The 23,586-nt window shown below is 38.4% G+C and overlaps 1 protein-coding gene across 1 annotated transcript in view; it reads right to left on the bottom strand.

The window, feature by feature from the left end:
- Positions 1–23,586, bottom strand: part of SPRED1 (sprouty related EVH1 domain containing 1) — a 121,293-nt gene that overhangs the window by 12,182 nt on the left and 85,525 nt on the right. The window contains exons 3-5 of the mRNA XM_062205598.1: positions 20,303–20,471; positions 19,147–19,193; positions 5,224–5,382 (exon numbers count right to left, since the gene is read on the bottom strand). Of these exons, the coding sequence (XP_062061582.1) occupies positions 5,224–5,382; positions 19,147–19,193; positions 20,303–20,471 (375 nt within the window). The remainder of the gene's footprint in view (positions 1–5,223; positions 5,383–19,146; positions 19,194–20,302; positions 20,472–23,586) is intronic.

Raw genomic sequence — 23,586 nt, 5'->3', positions numbered from 1 at the left:
GGGCCCATAATGCTAACTGATCAAATCTGAATTTCCTTAATTTTATCTCTTCCATAACAAATCTACAGCTCTGCCCAAAAAATCTTTTCCACCTTGGAGGTTAAGGCAATTCTCCCTCTTCTCGTACAATTCATCTGCTGTATCTTTGATGATCTCTGTTATGCCTTTGCTTGATTATTCTCTTGTTCTGAATAATTAACTTATCCATTTTTGTTACTTTATGAAAATACCTGGTCCTTTACCCTGTATTCCTCTAGTTCCATCTACTCTCTGAGGAAAGCTCTTTTTTTTTTTTTTTTTTTTTTTGACAGGCAGAGTGGGCAGTGAGAGAGAGAGACAGAGAGAAAGGTCTTCTTTTGCCGTTGGTTCACCTTCCAATGGCCGCCGCGGCCAGCGCACCGCGCTGATCCGAAACCAGGAGCCAGGTGCTTCTCCTGGTCTCCCATGTGGGTGCAGGGCCCAAGGACTTGGGCCATCCTCCACTGCACTCCCAGGCCACAGCAGAGAGCAGGCCTGGAAGAGGGGCAAACCGGGACAGAATCCGGCGCCCCGATCAGGACTAGAACCTGGTGTGCCGGTGCCGCAGGCGGAGGATTAGCCTATTCAGCCATGGCACAGGCCTCGTCGAGTGAGTTTTAGACATCTTTCTTATTCTATATATAGTCTTTCAAAATAATTCCAACTGCTCTATTGTAATTTCCTTTTAAATAATGATTTCTAAATGTTTGCATAGAGACAAAATTTAAAGAAATACTGGCTGAAAAATTTATAGATCTGTTTAAAGACATCAAGTCACAGATTCAAGAAATTTAAGTTCCATATAAGATACATAACATGCTATCTAGGCATAGCAAAATAAAACCAAAGATAAAGACAATATTTCTTAATAGAAATGATAGAAATTAAAAGATAATGGTACTGTATCTTTTAAGTTGATAAAATAAATTACAACTTAGAATTCAAAAATCAAGCCGGCGCAGCGGCTCACTAGGCTAATCCTCTGCCTTGCGGCGCCGGCACACCAGGTTCTAGTCCCAGTCGGGGAACAGATCCTGTCCTGGTTGCCCCTCTTCCAGGCCAGCTCTCTGCTGTGGCCAGGGAGTGCAGTGGAGGATGGCCCAAGTGCTTGGGCCCTGCACCCGCATGGGAGACCAGGAGAAGCACCTGGCTCCTGCCATCGGATCAGCGCAGTGCACCGGCCACAGCGCGTCAGCCGCGGCGGCCATTGGAGGGTGAACCAACGGCAAAAAGGAAGACCTTTCTCTCTGTCTCTCTCTCTCTCTCACTGTCCACTCTGCCTGTCAAAAAAAAAAAAAAAAAAAAAAAGAATTCAAAAATCAGCAAATATCCTTCAAAACAGAATAAAAAAGGAAGACCTTTCTGTCTCTCTCTCACTGTCCACTCTGCCTGTCAAAAAAAAAAGAATTCAAAAATCAGCAAATATCCTTCAAAACAGAATAAAAGACTTTTCAGGGAAAATCTGAAATTGATAGCAATTATCTGAAAGCAACATACCTTTTGTAGAAACAAAACTGAACTTTTATCTTTTGCCAGGCTAGTGATATACTCTATTGTTATGGGGGGCAGTGGCAGTGGGCTGCAGTCAGCTCCCAGTCAATCACTATCCTACTCCAAGAGTAAACAACAGACGCTCCACCAGGTACTGTGTTGTTTGTGGATATTGTGTTTTCACATCCTATCGTGTCTACGAAATGCCTATTTGTGTTTCCTGTAACTATTCTGTTTTTTTACTTGCAGGACATAATTCAATAAATTACATCAAATACTCAAAACTTGAGTATAAACAAACTTTGTGTTACATTACTTTGACTCATTGTAGGTAAATGAAACTATTCTGAGCACGTTTAAGATAAACTAGGCCAGGGCCGGCACCGTGGTGTGTAGTAGGTTAATTCACCTGTAGTGCTGGCATCCCATATGGGTGCTGGTTCTAGTCCTAGTTACTCCTCTTCCAATCCAGCTCTCACCTGAGAAAGCAGTAGAAGATGGCCCAAGACCTTGGGCCCTTGCACCCTCTTGGGAGACCAGGAAGAAGCACCTGGCTCCTGGCTTCAGATCGGCGCAGCTCCGGCCATTGCGGCCATTGGGGAGGGAACCAATGGAGGGAAGACCTTTATCTCTCTCTCTCCCTTTCACTGTCTGTAACGCTACTTTTTTTTTTTTTTTTTTTGACAGGCAGAGTGGGCAGTAGAGAGAGAGAGACAGGGAGAAAGGTCTTCCTTTTGCCGTTGGTTCACCCTCCAATGGCCACCGCGGCCCGTGCACCGCGCTGATCCGAAGCCAGGAGCCAGGTGCTTCTCCTGGTCTCCCATGGGGTTCAGGGCCCATACACTTGGGCCATCCTCCACTGCACTCCCAGGCCATAGCAGAGAGCTGGCCTGGAAAAGGGGCAACCAGGACAGTACCCGGTGCCCCAACCGGGACTAGAACCCGGTATGCCGGTGCCGCAAGGCAGAGGATTAGCCTATTGAGCCACGACGCCGGCTGCTACTTCAAAATAAATAAAAAATCTTTAAAAAAAAAGAGAAAAACTAGGCCAATCTGTGATGTTTTGTTAAGTGTATCAAATACATTTTTGACTTAATGATATTTTCAACTTAAAGACGGATATATCAGGATGTGACTCCATCTTAAGTTGAAGTTCATCTGTTCATCTTTCAAAATAATTCCAACTGCTCTATTGTAATTTCCTTTTAAATAATGATTTAGACCAAAAGTTACTAGAATGTGGTAATAACTGTTAATAGTGTCATATTGGTGAAAAATACACAAAAAGACCAATGGAACAGATCAGATATCAGAAACAAATCCATGCATTTACAGTCACAAGATAAGATGAACTTTTCATCGGATGGAACTGGATTGGTTATCCAGAAGGGGAGAAAAATAAACCTTGATTTCTTAGTCTCACATCATTTATAAAAATCTAATGTGAAAGCAAAAACAATAAAGTCTCTAAAAATTAACATAAAAGCATTTTTTCACAAATTGGTAGGTGATTTTTCAACAGGACAAAAACCACTAATCATGAAAACAAAGCTGCTCTTTTATTAAGAACTCTTATTCAGCAAAAGACATTCTTAAGAGAGTGAAATGAGAAACCAGAGGAGGAATAGATATCTCCATTACATACAAAAATTTATCTCCAAAATAAATTTTAAAAATGCCTATAAATTGGTAAGGAAAATCAAGGCAACTTGATATAAGATGAACAAAATGAATATTTTACAAAAGGGGTTTTCTAAATAGTTAATAAATACATAAGTTGTTTAACATCATTAGTAATCAGAAAAAAATGGGTTAAAATCACAGTAAAATCTTACCACCACCTAACCTCCAAATTACAGAAAAAAATGGAGGGGGGGATACCAAATAGTATGGAAAATTTCTACCAACAGGAGCAATGGAAAATAAAGACTACTCCACACTTTTAAAAAATGTACTGTGTTTAGCCTGCGGTTTCTTCTGGCTCTAGCACAATACTGTGTATTCAAGTTTGTGAAACAACATAGATAATATCCAAGGTGTTTTGCACAACAAAAACAATCCAACCAGCTAGCCTCTGTCCTCCCTGCTCTTCATTTTGTTTTTGTTCCACGCTGTTTCTCCACTAGACAACGCACACTTTTGCTTATGCTGCTCCCTGTTGTGGACTGAACGTTTGTATCCCTCTAAAATCCCTTATGTAAAAGTTGTAATTTCTAATGTGAAGATTTGGAGACAGGGCCTTTGGGAAATAGATAGATGATGAGGGTGGGGCACAGATCTGATTAGACAGGAGTCATTATCTGACTGATTTTCCTATTTTCCCACCAAGTAAGGATGTGGCAAGAAGGTAGGCTGGTCTGTAGGCTAAAAAGAGGCCATAAAAGAGCCATAGCCAGGCTGGCATTCTGATCCTGGAGTTCTGCCTGTGAGAAAATAAGCTTCTATTGTTTGAGCCATCAGTTTATATATATTATGGTAGCCTTAGCTAAGACAGATCCTCTACCTGAAACACTCATATTCTACTTTTTCTATGTCTTCATCCCCGGTTTTCACTTCCACCCTGACTACTTTCAATTGGTTAAGGATTGTTCTCATTTCATCTAGAAAAAACTCCAACGCCTACGAGTTCAATGCCTGTGTCCTCTGTTCTTACATAATTATGAGTATGCACCAATTATTTCATGAGAAACCTCTTTACAACAGAAATCTCGGTTTTAACTGCCTTTGTATCCCTCTACTCAAAGTATGGAGTTTGACCCGTGCTACACATATACTGCATAACAAAATTAATGGTAATAATTTGTTGCACTGAATGCTTTATCATGTTGTTCATTTGATCTCACTAGGGTGTATGTAAACTTCTTCCCTAACAAACTGCACATTCCTCCAGTCAAAATGAGAATCAGGTGTGTTTTACGCCACTGGACACTAGCATCATTTAAGTACTTATCAAGAAAAACAGAAATCTTAAATCATTTTTAAAAAGCTTTTGCTTTTGATTTTGTAGATAGATATTTTAAACTGCATGAGTTCAGAGAATAATAGTTGCTTATTAACAACAAAAATATTTGTTCCTATCACTAAAAGAATTAAGGTGAAGAATTCTACTGATAGATTTGATAATACATTAAACACAAAGTAGGATTATGCCCTATAATCAAGGTTTCATTTTTTTTTAATATATTTTTTTTTGACAGGCAGAGTAGACAGTGAGAGAGAGAGAGACAGAGAGAAAGGTCTTCCTTTAGCCGTTGGTTCATCCTCCAATGGCCGCCGCGGCCAGTGCACCGCGCTGATCCGAAACCAGGAGCCAGGTGCTTCTCCTGGTCTCCCATGCGGGTGCAGGGCCCAAGCACTTGGGCCATCCTCCACTGTCTTCCCAGGCCACAGCAGAGAGCTGGACTGGAAGAGGGGCAACTGGGACAGAACCCGGTGCCCCAACCGGGACTAGAATCCAGTGTGCCGGCGCCGCAGGCAGAGGATTAGCCTATTGAGCTGTGGCGCTGGCCAAGGTTTCATTTTTTGATCCTGTTGGCAGGAATCATCAGAACATTGTATACACAGCGCCCACTCTGGATCTGATTCTCTGAAAACAATATTCTAATTTTCTTGTTTATTTTGTTTTGTCTGGTAAGGGCAAAAGGTCTTAATGTCTTTCTCTAACACATTCAATTTCTACATATGTACCATACATTTTGAAAAATATCTTCTTACCTGATTGGCCTGACTTTGCAAGTAGACTCTTCTGGCATTCAGATCTTCAAAAGGAGAAGGTCTAATATTTGAGCTTCTATAAGGCTCACTGGTAACAACTGTCTCTTGCTGGAAAAGATGCTCTTTAACTAGAGAATTTGAAGTGTCTTCTTCAGGTGCCTATAAAGTAAACAGCCCAACTCATTAGGTGACAGAATATTTATAACAAAAACAAAATACTTTAACAAGTATTTAGCCAATCAGTAAGTATATACCACTTAACCTCTCTAGATATGCAGAATATCTGTTTATGTCAAAAAATCTTTTTCAAAACAAGCTAATCTTCTGAGTACCTTTCAAATCTACTTTTTTTCTTCTCAATGCCCACTACTCACTGTCTTACTGCACGTTCTTTGTCTCTCTCTCTCTCTTTTTTTCTGCCTGCTTATTTCAGTTCAATGCCTGTGTCCTGTGTTCTCACATAATTATGAGTATGCTCAGGGTTTCAAATTACTCTCAAAACCCTTCAGGTTTCTAATTACCAAAGCTCTGTTGGGTGACAGGGCACATACTGGAAAGGAGAAGGAAGAGAATGAGTATCACTGGGGGAACCGTCCATGTATGCATCATAAGATACATACTTTACATAGTCTGAGTAGGAAATATGTCAAAGGGAGATAATACTTGGAAAAGTTGTGGATATACAGGAATTCTTTTTGTACTGTTAGTGAGAACGCAACCTCACACTGCCACTGAAAAACACAATCACACCTTTTGAGCTCAAAATTCTACTTCAAGAAAATCACTTATTATGTATATTATGAAAAGCTATACATGGAGTTCAAGTTTTGTATCAGATTTTAAATTTATCTTTTAATTCCATTTTTCATGAATGTTCTGAAGTATCCTCATACACAGATACACATACACATACACTCATAGCAGCACTGGTTTTTATCATCTTAGAACTCTGTCGGCAGAAAATTTATTTTTTAAATGGCATACATCTATGATAGAATTCTATGCATCCACTTAAAAACTCTGTATACAGTACTCACAAGACATTGTTAAATGACAGAAATCCAGAGACAGAAAACATCAGCAAAGCCTGATCTCATTTATCTGATAGAAGGGTGGAGAAAAAGGTAGATTTTCATTTGTAAGGACACCAAGGGTACACACTAAACCAATGGTTGTTCTGGGGAGTTGGGGCTGGAATGGAAGTACTTAAGATTTTTCCATAAGGAGATATTTTATACATATTAAGAATTAAGAGGGGCTGGCGCTGTGGCCTGAAGTGCCGGCATACCATATGGGCACCGGTTTGAGACCCAGCTGCTCCACTTCCTGTCCAGCTCTCTGCTATGGCCCAGGAAAGCAGTAGAAGATGGCCAAAGTCCTTGGGCCCCTGCACCCACGTGGGAGACTGGGAAGAAGCTCCTGGCTCCTGGATTCAGATCAGCACAGCTCTGGCCATTGCGGCCATCTGGGGAGTGAACCATTGGATGCAAGACACCCCCCCCCCCCCCGCCTCTCTGCGTAAGTCTTTCAAATAAATAAATAAATCTTTAATAAAAAGAATTAAGAAATAATGAAATGAATGTGTACTTGTACTTGCCACCAGACTTAGCAAAGAGAATGCAGCAGATAGAGGATCTCCCTCTATGTTGCTCCACGTTAACATCTCCCCACCTCTAACACCTGAATCCCCAGCAGGTAAATACTATCTTAAAATCATTATTTTCTTACCTTTTACAGTTTTACATTTTCCTAAATAATTAGGCTGTTTTCGCGCTATATTTGATATTCCAGTATTGTAATTTGTGGGACACTCTGAGACATTTGGGGGTGAGCTCTTTTTTTGGGAATGAAATTCATTCACATTGATACACACTGAAGTGTATCAACAGCTCATTTTCACTTTTGTATAGCAGATACCTAACACCTACTGAACATTTTCTATGTATCATGCATTGTCCCAAGCACTTTACAAGGGTTAATTTAGTCCCCACAACAAACCTTTAAGGTAGACAGCAAAGAACAAAACAACTAACACATAAATAAGTCTATTTTAAAAACAGTCAATATATTTTCTTGTCATGCTCTATTATTTTACTCTCATCTGTTTTATTTCAAAAATATTATTGTACTTGTTTCTCTCTGACCTTTAATACTTCTGAGTTTTTGTAGTTATTTCCTCTGCTCACAATGGTGGCTATCTTGAAATTTTCTACAAGAAAAACTCATTTATACTTAACCTCATCCAAGAACTCAAAAAGCCTTTGTTGGTCCACTCCCAAGTTAATTATTCCCAACTTTGAATTTCCTTAAAATATATACATCTATTATCCTATACTATAAGCATTCTTTACTCTTTGCCCCATCAGGCAGTGCTTTGGTCTAAATGTGTCCCATCCTCCCTCCAAATTCATACAGAGCAATTTAAAATCGTGACAGTACTGGGAGATGGGCCATTTGGAGGTGATCAGGTGATGAGGGCAGTGCCCTCAGGAATGTGATTAGTATCCTTGAAGGAAAAAAAAAAGGTTCAGAGAGCTCTACTTCCTTTTTACTATGGGAGGACACAGCCAGAAGGTAACATTTATGAACATGAAGGTTGGCCCTCAGTAGACTGAATCTCCCAGAGCTCTGATCACAGATTTCCCACAATCAAGAGCTATGAGAAATAAATTTGTTTCTCATAAGCTACCTATTCCGCAGTATTTTATTAGAACTACCAGGAGAAACTAAAACAGATATTAAGGAAGGACTGTTTTCACCCCTAGAGCTTAGAACAATGCATGGCACCCAGAAAGAATCCTATTAATAATCTGTGACAGGGATCGGCATTGTGGCATAGCAGGCAAAGCCACTGCCTGCAATGTTGGCATCCATTTTGAACACTGGTTTGTGTACTGGCTGCTCCACTTCTAATGGCCTGGGGAAAGTAGCAGAAGATGGCCCAAGTGCTTAGGCCCCTGCTACCCACGTGGGAGACTCAGGAGCAGCTCCTGGCTCCTGGTTTCAGTTTGAGTCCTGGCCACTGCAGCCATCTGGGGAGTGAACCAGTGGATGCAAGATAACACTCTCCCTCTCTCTCTCATCCTCTCTCTCTCTTTGAAATAAATAAATAAATCTTAAAAAAAAAAAAAATCTGTGACATTTTAAGTATCTACAAATCAGATTACATTATTTAACACAGACTTTAGGAGTAAATACATTGCAGAAGAAACAAATGTCAATAGTGAGCTTCTTAAACAATAAAGCTTCATACAAATTAAAACTTCAGGGCCAGCACTGTGGCAAGGTGGGTAAAGCTACCGCCTATGGTGCTGGCATCCCATATGGGTGCTGGTTCGAGTCCTGGCTGCTCCATTTCTTGCTAAGGTGATTGGGAAAGCAGTGGAGGATGACCCAAGTGCGTGGTCCTCTGCAATCACATAGGAGACCCAGAGGAAGCTCCTGGCTCTTGGTTTTTTAACGGCCCAGCTCTGGTTGTTGCGGCCATTTTGGAGTGAGCCAGTGGATGGAAGATATTTCTGTCTATCCCTCTCTAACTCTGCCTTTCATAAATACAAACATCTTTTTAAAAATTTCGAATTATATACAAAAAAATTCTTTCCATAATCCCAACACTATAGAATAGTTCTTATAACAATTTGACAAAAAACTTTTTAAACCTCCTAATGCATACAAATGTTCACATCACAGATATAATTTGATTCCATTTATATTATAGGCAACTAACCATATAGTACTTTGAAATACTAATACTCTATGGGCATGTAGATTGTGCCAAAGTATTTTGCTATAAACACCACAAAGCAGTTCCTAACACACCTATTTTGGTATACTTGTAACACTTCCTTAGGAGTAGTCCTTATAAATAGAATTGAATAAATTATACATCTATGTTCAATTGCATGGCAAGGTATTTTCTGGCAAGCTTTTTGCAAACCCTTCAAGTTTATGACAGAGGGCTCATTTCCTTACACCTCTGCCCATACTGAGCCATATATCATTTACCAATCTTTGTCAATCTAATACAAAAATTTTTTTCCAAAAATATATTAGTTTGCTTTCCATAATTAAAATAATAAAGACATTTTCTTAATTTGGACATGACTGAGTAAAAAGTATTTAGGCTTAGTCAAATTTCTTTTTTCTTTTAAACTAAATTACAATCCCTGAAAGTAATAATGACTATGTAAACATGGACATACATAAAGTTAGATGGTGGAAACTATCAAAAATTTTCCTCAAGCGCAGTGAGTCTCATATAGGACAAGCACAAAGACTATTAGTATTATCTGCAAAGTTGTTATTATTATCTTTAAGCCACCATACCAGTATTTAATGTACAATGGAAACCTGTTTTACTCTCATATGCTGGTATAATAATTATCCTCCTATGGTTGCTAGGAGATTGTTTAGTTTTTCTTTCCCTAAGACTACTATCATTATTTTGTAGGTAGAGGCAAAAAGTTACAGCGTAAATAAATAAAATAATTCCCTCTTTAGCTCTCTATCAGAATGTAAGACCAGACCACAGCTCCTGAGAAAATAAAACTGACCCTGCCTCTCTTCTCACTTTAGCCCTTATTTCCACTATTAATTCTGAGACACAGAGTACACAGTGCTGTTCTGAAAACCTTTTAAAAGACAGTATTTCCAATAAACAATTAAGAGAAATAGTATCGTAGTCTATATATTCTTCAAGAACTTCTCTCTTGTAGCTGTATATCACTAATATCACTAATGTTAGGTCTGAAAAACATGGTTGGGTTACATCAAAAAGAGAAAACTTTAATAATTATACTAGTAGCTTATTAAATAATAGAAGTTTAAGATACTTTGTGGTGGGGCCAGTGCTGTGGCTTAGCGGGTGAAATTGCCACCTGCAGTGCCGGCATCCCACATGGGCGCTGGTTCTAGTCCCGGCTGCTGCACTTCCTATCCAGCTCTCTACAATGGCCTGGGAAAGCAGTAGAAGATGGTCCAAGTCTTTGGGCTCCTGCACCCACATCGGAGACCCAGAAGAGACTCCTGGTTTCAGATCGGTGCAGTGCCAGCCATTGCGGCCATCTGGGGAGTGAACCAGTAGATGGAAGACCTCCCTTTCTCTCTCTCTGCCTCTCTGTAACTCTGCCTTTCAAGTAAATAAATCAAACTTTAAAAAAAAATAATAAAAAGATACTCTTTGGTATAAAACCCTTATATTCCAGCATCACAGATGTTAAAAATACTACCAAAGCAACTTTTCTTTTGATATTTAAAATTTTATGATCAAATTGGAACCCATGCTATCTAAACCCATATTCCACATGCCTAACAAAATATTCATTAACATTTTGGTGTAGTGTTTCTAGAAGCAATTCAATTTAGCTTTGTTCACAATTATCCCCTATTCTGTTTGTTAGATTAATTTAGCATCCTTTTATTTCAGAATATTAACTGATTTTTGAGTTTTTAAATTTGCATGTCTATGACCTTTTTCTAAACAAAATAATAACACAACATATTGAACACAGTAATTTGTAATGGAACAAAACGGAAAGAATATGAAAAATGTACCAAGACACTACACCTGGCAACAATAGCAAAGGCTTATACAACAGAAGAACTAAACTAAACATGGCATTAAAGTTTGCAGAATTTATCATTTGTATATTTTTTTAAGGAAAGGACTGTTTCAAAAAAGAACTATTTCAGAGGCAGATACAAAAAAACTAGAGACAGAAAACTCAGAGCTCTCATGCAGTGGTTCACTACTCAAATACCTACAGCGGCCAAGGCTGGGCCAAGATCAAAGCTGGGAGCCAGATACTCAACAGAGCTCTCACGTGGGTGACAGCAAGCCAACTACTTAAACCATCACTATTTCCTTCCAGGGTCTGCATTAGCAGGGAGCTAGAATTGGAAGCTGGGACTAGGGACCAATCCTGGCACTCTGATGTGGGGTACAGGCATCTCAACTGGCATCTTAACCACTAGGGCAAATGCTCACCCATCCTGTAGGTCTATTTTCGAGTTAATAAATAACAGTGATATGTTACTGCTAACTACATAAATCTTTTTCTAGGATTCTATCCTAATGTCAAACTCAAAGATACAAACAAAAATGCATGCAAAAGTCTCTGGGAGATAAAAACTCAACAATATATGAATAGTTATGTAAATTGTAGTATAAAGATATAATGACCAAGATAAACCTGAAGTCAGACTATGTAGGTTCAAATCTTATGCTTTACACTACCTTAAATCCAACTAAGCTAGGAACTACAATCAATGCAAATAAAAATCCTATTAAAGGCCGGCGCCGCGGCTCACTAGGCTAATCCTCCGCCTTGCAGTGCCGGCACACCGGGTTCTAGTCCCGGTCGGGGAACCAATCCTATCCCGGTTGCCCCTCTTCCAGGCCAGCTCTCTGCTGTGGCCAGGGAGTGCAGTGGAGGATGGCCCAAGTGCTTGGGCCCTGCACCCCATGGGAGACCAGGAGAAGCACCTGGCTCCTGCCATCGGATCAGCGCGGTGCGCCGGCCGCAGCGCACCTACCGCGGCAGCCATTGGAGGTTGAACCAATTGTAAAAGGAAGACCTTTCTCTCTGTCTCTCTCTCTCACTGTCCACTCTGCCTGTCAAAAAAAAAAAAAAATCCTATTAAAAAAAGCGCCATGAAATCTTAAACATTAAGGAAGTTTGATCCCAATGGCACTTTTATAAAAAAACATGAATTTGTATACAATGTGTAAGAAAAAGGAAAACCTAAGCAAAAGCACATACAATATTGATAGTAGATATGTCTGGGTAGAATAATTCCTGATTTATCCTTTAAACATTTCTAAATATTCTATATGAAGATATATTAGAGTTAAGAAAAAATGTAAACATCAAAGGGTTATATGAAATTTCTTGCTCCGTTATTAGACAATAAAAAACTCAAAATATATCAGAGATTTTGGAACTTAATTGCAAGATAGTACTTATTGAACTATAGTGACAGGTTAATTACAGTATAATAAAATACGTTTACTAGCTAAACAAAGCCCATCTATTATAGACTTAGAGCCTTGGTGAAATATTACTATTGTTGAAAATCAGTACATGAGCAATTAATTCCCTTTCTGCTAAGAGCAGTTACTGTAGACAATGTAAACCATAACTGTTTTAATTATTTCAGCTCAGAAGTGACACTCTTTAATTCTAAGATTAAGTTAATAAGTACTTTTCAATGGTAAAAGGAAAAAATATGACAATTTCTCAGTTAAGATCAATAAAGTTTCATCTTTCATCTGCCCAAGAACATCATTTCTAAGGCCTTTCCCTCTTACAACCTCAATCCAGCATATCCAAACAATATGATCTTAAAACAAGTGTAAGCAGTAAAAACCTCTACAAAACCTAACATGCTTCATTAGGAGAGTCAAAGAAAGAAAACAAGTAAAAACAACAGTCGAACTTTAATACTGTTTAAGTGTTTTAAAAATTCTAATTTTAAAGATTTTTCTTCAAAAAAATCTTGAGTACCAAGTATGTATGCAAACAGCACTATACTAGACATCAGTAATAAAAGATGAGCAAGGCAAGATTTAAAATCCAAATGATGATCTGTTATAAAATGCTGCAAAGAAAGATATGAAATAGAAAGGTTAACTTCCTTCTATTGATTTATAGTAACCGACAAAGATACTGAATTGTTGAAAACACATAGCTGCCCACCAGTAAGTAATCAAATGTCTAGCACAGTTATTGGCAAAAAACATGCACTTAAATACTGGTTGAAGGAATTAATGAATATTCCAAACAGTGATTTCCACTGTGACATTTTATGCCTTCACAATGCTTATGATCTAAATATAATCATTACTTCATCTGCATTTAAAAAAATATTTTATTCAGGGCTGGCGTTATGGTGCAGTGGGTAAAGCCACCGCCTGCAGTGCCGGCATCCCATATGGGCGCTGGTTCAAGACCTGCTGCTCCACTTCCCATCCAGCTCTCTGTTGTGGCCTAGGAAAGCAGTAGAAGATGGCCCAAGTCCTTGGGCCCCTGTACCCACGTGAGAGACCAGGAAGAAGCTCCTGGCTCCTGGCTAGGATTGGCGCAGTGCTGGCCATTATGGCCAACTGGGGAGTAAACCAGCGGATGGAAGACTCTCTCTCTCTCTCACTCTGCCTCTCCTTCTCTATGTAATTTTGATTTTCAAATAAATAAATCTTTAAAAAAAGTTTTATTCTTCTAAACTGTATTAGTTGTCTTTATAAATGATAATCAATAAGGTAAACCTGATATAACCATTACCACCATCATCTGACACTCAATCTCAAAATGTTTATTTATGACAGGTCCATCAGGTAAGTTATGAAACTTAACATAATGTATTTCATTTCTAATCAAGTGGTTACATAAATTAGAAACCATTACAATTTTTAGTACATTCCAAAAATAATGATCCTCTAACACTTTGGCACTCATGAAATAATGGTAATAAGGTAAATGTAACTGTTTTTTCTGTGGTTTTAATTCTGGAAATTGGCTCTCAAAAAATTAAAATCATTTTTAGAAAAAGTTAAATTTCCCTTTCTGCCCATGAATTCTCTACTGCTACATAAGAAATTTCCATAAAAACTGAGCAGCTTCAGACAACAGCTATTTTTTTATTTTCAATTTTTATTTAATATAAATTTTGAAAGTACAACTTTTGAATTATAGCAGCTTTTCTCCCCATAACCTCCCTCCCACCCGCAACCATCCCATCTCCCACCCCATTCTTCATCAAGATTCATTTTCAATTATCTTTATATACAGAAGATCAACTTAGTATATACTAAGTAAAGATTTCAACAGACTGCACCCACAAAGACACACAAAGTATAGAGCACTGTTTGAGTAGTAGTTTCACCATTAATTCCAATAGTACAACACACTAAGGGCAGAGGCCTACATGGAGGGCAGGTGCACAGTGACTCCCGCTGTTGATTTAACAACTGACACTCTTATTTATGACATCAGTAATCACCCAAGGCTCTTGTCATGAGCTGCCAAGGCCATGGAAGCCTCTTAAGTTCATCAAAGATCCACTGTATCACCTTATATCTTTTGGAAGTCTTTTTTTTTTTTTTTTTAAAGATTTTATGTATTTATTTGACAGGTAGAGTTACAGACAGTGAGAGGGAGAGGCAGAGAGAAAGGTCTTCCTTCCATTGGTTCACTCCTCAAATGGCCACAATGGCGGAAGCTGTGCTGATCTGAAGCCAAGAGCCAGGAGCCAGGAGCTTCTTCCTGGTCTCCCACGTGGGTGCAGGGGCCCAAAGACTTGGGCCATCTTCTACTGCTTTCCTAGGCCACAGCAGAGAGCTGGACTAGAAGCGGAGCAACCAGGACTCAAACCAGCACCCATATGGGATGCCGGCGCCACAGGCAGAGGATTAACCTAGTGTGCCTTGGCACCGGCCCCTTTTGGAAGTCTTAATAGAAGAAATTACAGTCACAGCTTTGGTTTCATCCTTACACAATGCTTTTCCTAGAAGCTCCTGTATTTAATCTTTGCAGGCAGTCATTGCTTAATTTTAGCATAACCTGACATACCCAGAGGCTGTGAATTTTCAAATCAGCAAGTCCTGGTTCCTTCTTGTTTAGGAGCCTTTCCATACCTTATTTCTCCCTTCTCCTCTTCTATCATATGCACTAAGAAGAAACCATGCAGCAGATTTAACCTTTGGCTTGAAAATCTCCTGGGGCCAGTGCTATGGTGTAGAAGATTAAGCCTCTGTCTATAGTGTCTGCAACACATACAGGCGCCAGTTCAAGTTCCAGCTGTTCCACTTCCAACAGCTCTCTGCTAACGTGCCTAGGAAGGCAGCAGAGGATGGCCCAAGTGCTTGGGCCCTTGCACCCATGGAAGAAGCTCCTGGCTCCTGGTCCCCTCAGCTCTTGCCATTGCAGCCATTTGGGGAGTGAACCAGCAGATGGAAGAGCTCTCTCCCTCTTTCATTATCTCTGCCTTTCAAATAAATAATTAACTCTTAAAAATATGTATTAGAAAAAGCACATTTTTTTTAAAAAAAAAGAAAATCTCCTTTGCTGGATCACTCAGTTTGTTGAATATTTTCTGCTTTCCACACTGCTGTACGTGGCACTGTTGCTAAATTTTTTGTCAATAAAAGATTTCCTTTCTTTGATTTTCCAATTTGATTTTATTTTCCTTGAAGCCCTCATTGGCAATCTGCACAAAGATCTCTAGGCTTCTAATAAAAGTCTCTTTAGAGCTTCACCAAAACTTTCCTCGAGAACTTCTTTGTTGTCTGAGTCCAAAGTCATTCCCACACTTTAAAGTATTTATTATGGAAGCTATTAATGAGTACTCAAAAATCCCTATTAGTAATAAATGATTCCCAAGCTTAGCGGCTTAAGAAACATTTATTTCACAGTTTCTGTGAGTCAGGAATGCAAGAACAGCTTAACCAGGTGATCCTCCTGGCTTAGGAACCCTCAGGAGGCTACATTCAAGATATTTGAAAACTTGTTTGGGGCTGAAAGACCTACTTCTACGACAGCTGACAATTACGGCTATTGTCTGAAGGCTTTTGTTTCTTACCACATGGACATCTACGATAGGGTTGCTTGAGTGCTGTCATAATCTGGTAGCTGGGCATCTTTCTTTCTTTCTTTTTTTTTTTTTTTTTTTTGACAGGCAGAGTGGATAGTGAGAGAGAGAGAGACAGAGAGAAAGGTCTTCCTTTTTGCTGTTGGTTCACCCTCCAATGGCCACTGCGGCTGGCGCATCTCGCTGATCCGAAGCCAGGAGCCAGGTACTTCTCCTGGTCTCCCATGCGGGTGCAGGGCCCAAGGACTTGGGCCATCCTCCACTGCCTTCCCGGGCCATAGCAGAGAGCTGGCCTGGAAGAGGGGCACCGGGATAGAATCCGGTGTCCCAACTGGGACTAGAACCCGGTGTGCTGGCGCCGCAAGGTGGAGGATTAGCCTGTTAAGCCACGGCGCCAGCCTAGTTGGGCATCTTTCATAACTAGTAATCCGTGAAGAAGAAAGCCAGACAAAAGCTGCAATGTCTTTCATGACCTACTCTTGGAAGTCACACTCTGTCATTTCTACCATGTTTTCTTTCTTTCTCTCTCTCTCTCCTTTTCTTTCGGAAAGGCAGAGATAGAGAAAGAGAGAGACAAAGACAGAGACAGAGACAGAGAGAAAGGTCTTCCTTTTCCGTTGAAAATGGCAGCTACGGCTGGCGTGCTGCACCAATCTGAAGCCAGGAGCCAGATGCTTCCTCCTGGTCTCCTATGCGGGTGCAGGGCCCAAGCACTTGGGCCATCCTCCACTGCACTCCTGGGCCACAGCAGAGAGCTGGACTGGAAGAGGAGCAACCGGGACAGAATCTGACACCCCAACCGGGACTAGAACCCAGGGTGCCGGCGCCACAGGCAGAGGATTAGTCAAGTGAGCCGTGGTGCTGGCACCATGTTCTCTTTCAATAGCTCACTCAGTGTATATTTGGGAGCAAGAGGGTTATATTTCACCAAAATGAAAAAGATTAAAATATTTGTGAAGTTACTTTAAAAAACAGCACATATAAGAAAACAAGAATTAAAAATCTAACATAAAAATAGCTCTTATCTCTTACTGAAATTACATTTAAATGGGAGCCTATTACTAGGGTCTCTAGTGACACTGAATATTTTTTATTTTATTATGAAAATAAAAACTAGACAAGTATTTTAATGTCTAATGAAGCAAGACATAAACCACTCCTGTAGGGGTGTACTTATATAAACTGATGGACTGAAAAAAAAAAAAAAAGACACTGGAGAACTGGAGACATGTTACAATGAAGCACGAATATCAGGAGCTGAGAACTGTATTCCTGCTAATTTTGCTGACAAATATTCTTTATTAGTCGTTCCCTCCCCCTTGCTAATGTTTTACTATTTCCCCTGCCTCTGTGATAAACTTATTATTTCTCATCAGTATCCTTGTGCCTCTCTAACTCTATGGAAAATCTTAGCAGTAAACATGATATGAAAGCAATAATTTTTACAACATCTACTGATTGCTATATGTACATCTTGCAAACAGTTACATTATGGAACAGTTTATTTTTTTACACACATTGTATATAAAATTAGGTGTAACCAAATTGGTAAAGTATTAAAATGAGTAACTATAAATAAAGGCCACAGTTTCCATAGGTGAATATTATTTTTAATTGAATTTTAACTTAATTTACTTTCATCATAAGGCAAGAACTCTAAAGTGTTTTCCCCTATTTCCTTATTTTGATTAATAACAGAACAAAACAAAACCTTGAAAAACTTTTAACTAAAAAAACAAAGTTTATTTTTGCATTGCAGAACATATGTCCTATACCTAATTCATTGTAACTCCCCTGCATTTTTAAAAAAAAACATTAAAATACTTTAAAATAATCTATCAATAAAATAAACACATTCATATATACATACAATAACTCTCAAATATACAGTGCAGAACTGATGGTTAGGATTGTTTATTAAAAATAAGGTATAACTGAAATATTAAAAATTACAAACGTAAAAAATACTCAAGAACACAAAAAGCTTGATTCTGGTTTTAAATGAAAAAAGTAGACTATGGTGTATTGATACCACTAGACCATGTCTATGCATTTATATATACTGAAAAAAATCTTGAAGGCCTTATTTTAAAATATGTGTGGAAGTTATCATAGATTATAGCACATTTACATTTTTTCTTTAAATTTTACTACGGATCTCAAATTTTCTAAAAGATTTGTATTTTCTGACTTAAAAAGAATTAACAGCAACTATCTACATGAAATGGTTTACATGTCTTCAGATCACAGCAATTTTTAAAATAGGAATACCATAAAAGTACTAATATTTATTATAGCAAATGTGAAAAATACAGAAAAATATTTAAAGGAAAACCATACATCTCAGAATCCCAGAATCTTTTGGCTGGGTAACAAGACAAACACCATACAATTTTGAGGATTTTTTTGCTCAATATATGCAAGTAAATGTGTAAATATTTTAATGGTTGCATGACAGATTTGCCAATCTCATTAACTGCATGTTACCTACTTAGTATCCCATTTTTTTCTATCTATATACCTACACCTAAATCCATGTATAAAAATGTATGTATTTCTATTTTCTTGATGTATGTGACCTAAAACTGATTCACCAGATCAGTAGGCAAGAATATTTCTAATTTTAAGACTTTTTAATATATACTGCCAAACTGCCTTGTTTCAATCTACCATGTCAATCTCATGGGGTAGTTTCTTTCTTTCTTTTTTTTTTTTTTTTAAATCTTTGGTCATTACTAAAAATGAATTCATACTGTTTGCTGTTCACCAGCAAGCTAAACATATGCTTATTAGCAATCTGCAATTTCCTTTGTGTGGACTTTTTATATATGAGCCTTCTCCATTTTGGGGAGAGATCATAGGGTATCTAAGATAAACTTCATGTACCTATTTGGGTAGGCACTCAGTTGTTTGGTCAAACATAAGTCCAGGAGGTACTGTCAAGAAATTTTCTAAAAAAAAAAAAGAAATTTTCTAGATTTGACTAACATTTATTAATACTGAGTTAGGGAGATTTCTCCATCCTTAAAGTAGGTAACCTCATCCAATCAATCCACTGAAGGTATTGAGAAGAAAACTGACTTTAAGGTGCCTGAAATCCAACTCAAAATAATAACATCAATTAAGTACATTTCCAGCATGAATGCCTCTCTGCTCTGTGTATTTTAGACCTGCCAACCCCAACAATCTTGTAAGCTAATTCCTTTAAAACACACAAAAAATACTCTATATTGCTTCTGTTTCTCTGGAGAACCCTAGTAAATAGAATTTCAGGAATTTTCATAGTAATTTGTAAGTTCTTTATATATTTAGAAGGTCCTTTCCAATGAAATTACTTACTTGTAAGTCCTCTTCTGCTTCAGCTTCATTTTTTGATGTTGAGCATCCTAAGAAAACAGGTAAAAGTTAATTAAGCCAGATTTTTTTTTTGCTTTCAGTTTTTAGTATTAATTAATAATTGATGATAGTCATTACAACACTTTAGAAGACTGGTCAGAGATCATGCTGGTGTTTTTGGCAGACAATCAGATATTCTCTATTTGTACTTGTCCCTTTGTGATAAAAATAGAGAATAAAGTGACTATTTCACTCTACAGGTAAATTTCTAGTTAATTACTAAAGAGATATTTGCCTTGAAAAGGTAGGGCTATCCTCCAGCAAGCCCTACCTTGAATTCTCCCCAATACTCAAACTGCTGATTAGATTATACACATCATATTCCTGGAACTGTTTAGGTGATATCAATATGTGATTCATTCAATTTTTGCAAATGCTCTGAGGAAACAGAACTTCATACTCAGAACCAGGATTTTAGTTGCTTTGGGTCCATTAACAAATGAGTCTTAATTTAATTCACTACTGATAATCAATAGCCAATTGCTGCTATTGACTTTTGCACATCAATATCTGCATACAAATTTTCATGGTGTCCATTTCTTCAACCTCTTATTTTGATGGACTTTTTTTTTTTCTTTGACAGGCAGAGTGGACAGTGAGAGAGAGAGACAGAGAGAAAGGTCTTCCTTTTCCGTTGGTTCACCCCCTCAATGGCCACTCTGGTGGTGTGCTGCAGCTGGCGCACTGCGCCGATCCAAAGCCAGGAGCCAGGTGTTTCCTCCTGGTCTCCCATGCGGGTGCAGGGCCCAAGGACTTGGGCCATCCTCCACTGCACTCCCGGGCCACAGCAGAGAGCTGGACAGGAAGAGGAGCAACCGGGACAGAATCCGGCGCCCTGACTGGGACAAGAACCCGGGGTGCTGGCGCCATAGGCAGAGGATTAGCCTAGTGAGCCGCTGCACTGGCCATGATGGACTTTTCAAAATAATACATAGATTGTGATGTGACAAATATAAAACAGGCTAAGGAGTGCATTATTTTATCTTTACCTTTTGTGGGCTTTCAAAGCCTGGGTACTTGCTTAAAGTATAAGAACTTTAGTAAAACAAAGAAAAATGACCTCTACAATGTATACCAACAAAATAGTCAAGAAAATTACCTTGAGAAATATCCTCAATAGCTCTTCGAATGCCTCTATCAAAAGCCCTAGCATCAGCAGGACTTTGAAAGGTAAGGCCGAACTTCTTGTCATCGATCTTCCAGTGGTGAAATGTTGGAGTGACCTTATTATAAATGAGGTCTTTTCTAAGCATACATTCCAAAACCACCTGCCAACAGACAAAAGCCAAAGTTAACAGACATATATCATATGAATCCAATGTAACTCTTAGATACAAATTGAGGTGAGGAAATTGCTCTTACTTTAAAAAATGATTAATAAGTATATTTAACATTATCTCTCCATATATGTTCATGTAAAAATTTTATTTTATTCTAAATATTTCAAAGGAGGTTACATACTTGTATGTTATTTCCCATTGCTCTTCAATACTTTAGTATATTTTCTTTTTTAAAAAAATATTTATTTGAGAGACAGTTACAGAGAGGGAGAGACAGAGGGAAAGGTCTTTCATCTACTGGTTCTAATGGTGGAAATACTAGTTAACACAGTATTACTAGTTATTAATCTGAACACCATAGCCAATGATATCATCTTGACTGAAGTAAATCAAGGCAGGAGGTATGTAAAATTATAACTCCCCATCTTTCATCCCATCTCGAAAGCTGATCATTATCAAAATATCCTTGACTATGATTCTTGTTAGCAAATCTTAGTAATTAAAAAATAAATAACCAAGAATTCAGTCCTGTCTATAGAAGCAAAGTAACAAAGCTGACTCAGCACTTTTGTCTCTCATTCTATGATGACCCTACATGCAGTAGAAAAGAATGGATATATCCAGGGCTTTTGCAAATCTGTACTTTGTTAAGGGATCTTAGACAGTATTTATTATACTACCATATGTAACAACAATAACAAAAAATAATGATTAAAAAAATTCTGGAATACAAAGAGAAAAAATACAGCACTAATGGATTGCTGTAACATTGTTATTATATTAATAAATAGCAGAAAAAGTGATATTATAAAATACAATGTTACACTGGAATTGTTAAAAAACTGGAAAGAAATAAAAAACTGAGTTTGATCCTATTGCTTTTATTACATAAAATACTACTAAATTAATTTTTAATACATGAAGATATTATTGAATTAGCTCCTCTCTTCAATTTCCTAAAATTAACATTTTCAGCTGTTTTATCTCAGATAAATAAAATTTTAACATGATCTACACTAATCTCCATCACTTATTTTCAAATGATACCTTTTTAGAGGTTCCCAAAACTCACAGAAAATTAAGTTTTTAAAATGAGATTTAAAATTGATGCTGGTGCTGTGGCTTAGCAAGTTAAGCCACCACTTGCAATGCCTGTATCCTGTATCAGAGTGCCAGTACAAGTCCTACCATCTCTGTGTCCAATCCAGTATTCCTGCTATTGTGCCTAGGAAGGGAGAAGTGGACAGCTCAATTACTTGGGACCCTACTACCCTTCCCTGCTGGCTTTGGCCTGGGCCAGGCCTGACTGTCATGGATATTTGGGAGTGAACAAGTGAATGGCAGACCTCTCTCTGTGTGTCCATTTGTCTTTAAGTACTTTTTAAAGAAATGAGCTTTAAAATGCACTAGAGGAGCAGGTGTTTAGTGTAGGAGTTAAAATGTTGTGGAGGGCGATTCCTGGCTCTGTGGTATAGATTAAGCTTCCACCCGCAGCACTGGCATCCCAATTGGGTGCCAGTTCGCATCTGGTTGCTTCTCTTCCGATCCAGCATGCTGATGATGGCCTGGGAACACATGGAAAGATGGCCCAAGTGCTTCAGCCCCTGCCCCTTTGTGGGAGGCCAGGAATAAGTTCCTGGCCCCTGGCTTCAGATCAGCTTAGCTCCAGTCACTGTGGCCATTTGGAGAGTGAACCAGTGGATGTAAGACCTTTCTCTCTGTCTCTCCCTCTGTCTGTAACTCTACCTCTGAAATCAATCAATCAATCCTAAAAAAAAAAAAAAAAAATTGCTTGGGACATTCACATTCTGTAACAGAGTGCCTGGGCTCAAGTCCTGGCTCTGTTTCAGATTCTAAGATTCCTGCTAATGCCTGTCTTGGAAGGCAGCAGGTGATTGCTCGATATTTGTATTCCTGTCACCCATATGGGAAACCCATATGGACTCCTTGACTCCTAACATCAATCAGGCTTAGCCTGGGCTGCTGCAGACACTGAGTAGTGAACCAGAGGATGGGAGATCATTTTATGCTTCTCTATTTCTCTCCCTCCCTCCCCTTTCAAATAAATTAAATTTAAAATACTTTTTTTAAAGGGGCAAACCATAAATTAGAAAAGAATGCACCATGGAAATGGAAAACTTGATGAACTAGCTCTTCAACTCATGCAAATATCTATACAGGAATGTGTTGCAACTCTAAGTCACATAAATATTAAGTTTACATATCAGTAACTATGATCTAGAACTCAAGTTTTATTAATTATTTCTACAAAATAATAGGAAATAAAAATATTTTCTGTTGATATTACATACCATTTACTTAATGTAGCATAAAAACAATTAGACTTTAGAAAAAGACCACTATGCTATTAGCTATTATGGATTTAAAACAGACAGCAGAATAGAAAACGTAGGTAATTTGTTGGAACTAGCACCTAATGTCTTTGTAGATAATTTTTAGGATATGCTTCCCAAACCATTCTGTATCACCCAGCAATTACCTCTTAGTCTATATGTCCAAAGTCTAACAATTTCTTACCTATTTAAAACACACACTGTATTAGAGGGCTGTTTTGCTTTTGATTTCAAGCAACACTAAAAAGGGGGGTGGGACATCGTGGCACAGCAGATCAGGAAATGATTGCAATGCCAGTATCCTGTATCAGAATGCTGGTTGGAGTTCTGGCAGCTCCACTACTGATCTAGCTTCCTGCTAATATACTTGGGAAGGCAGCAGATGATGACCCAAACACCTGGCTCTTGGCTTCAGCCTGGCCTGACCCTGGTTGTTATTGTCATTTGAGGACTGAAACCAGTAGATGGAAAATGTCTCTCCCTCTCCCAAAGCCCCTCTTCCTCCTTGTCACTCTGAATTTCAAATAAATAAGTAAATACATCTTTAAAAGGTGGGGGGCCAGTACTCTAATCACACTAAGGACAACATACAGAACACTATGGTTAAGTAACAGAGATATCAAATATCCACCTCGAATTCTAAAAAAATCAGTGGTACTGAAGTTGTACAGAAAAAGAGTAAAATGTCTGAAAAGACTTCTACCTATTATGTGATCCATATTAAATTTATAATTTTGAGGAAAAAAAAT

This window comes from Lepus europaeus, chromosome 11 (assembly GCF_033115175.1).
Source record: "Lepus europaeus isolate LE1 chromosome 11, mLepTim1.pri, whole genome shotgun sequence".
Classification (NCBI taxonomy): Eukaryota; Metazoa; Chordata; class Mammalia; order Lagomorpha; family Leporidae; genus Lepus; species Lepus europaeus.
Note: the sequence above shows the minus strand (reverse complement) of the source record. Positions and strands in the feature narration are given on the sequence as shown.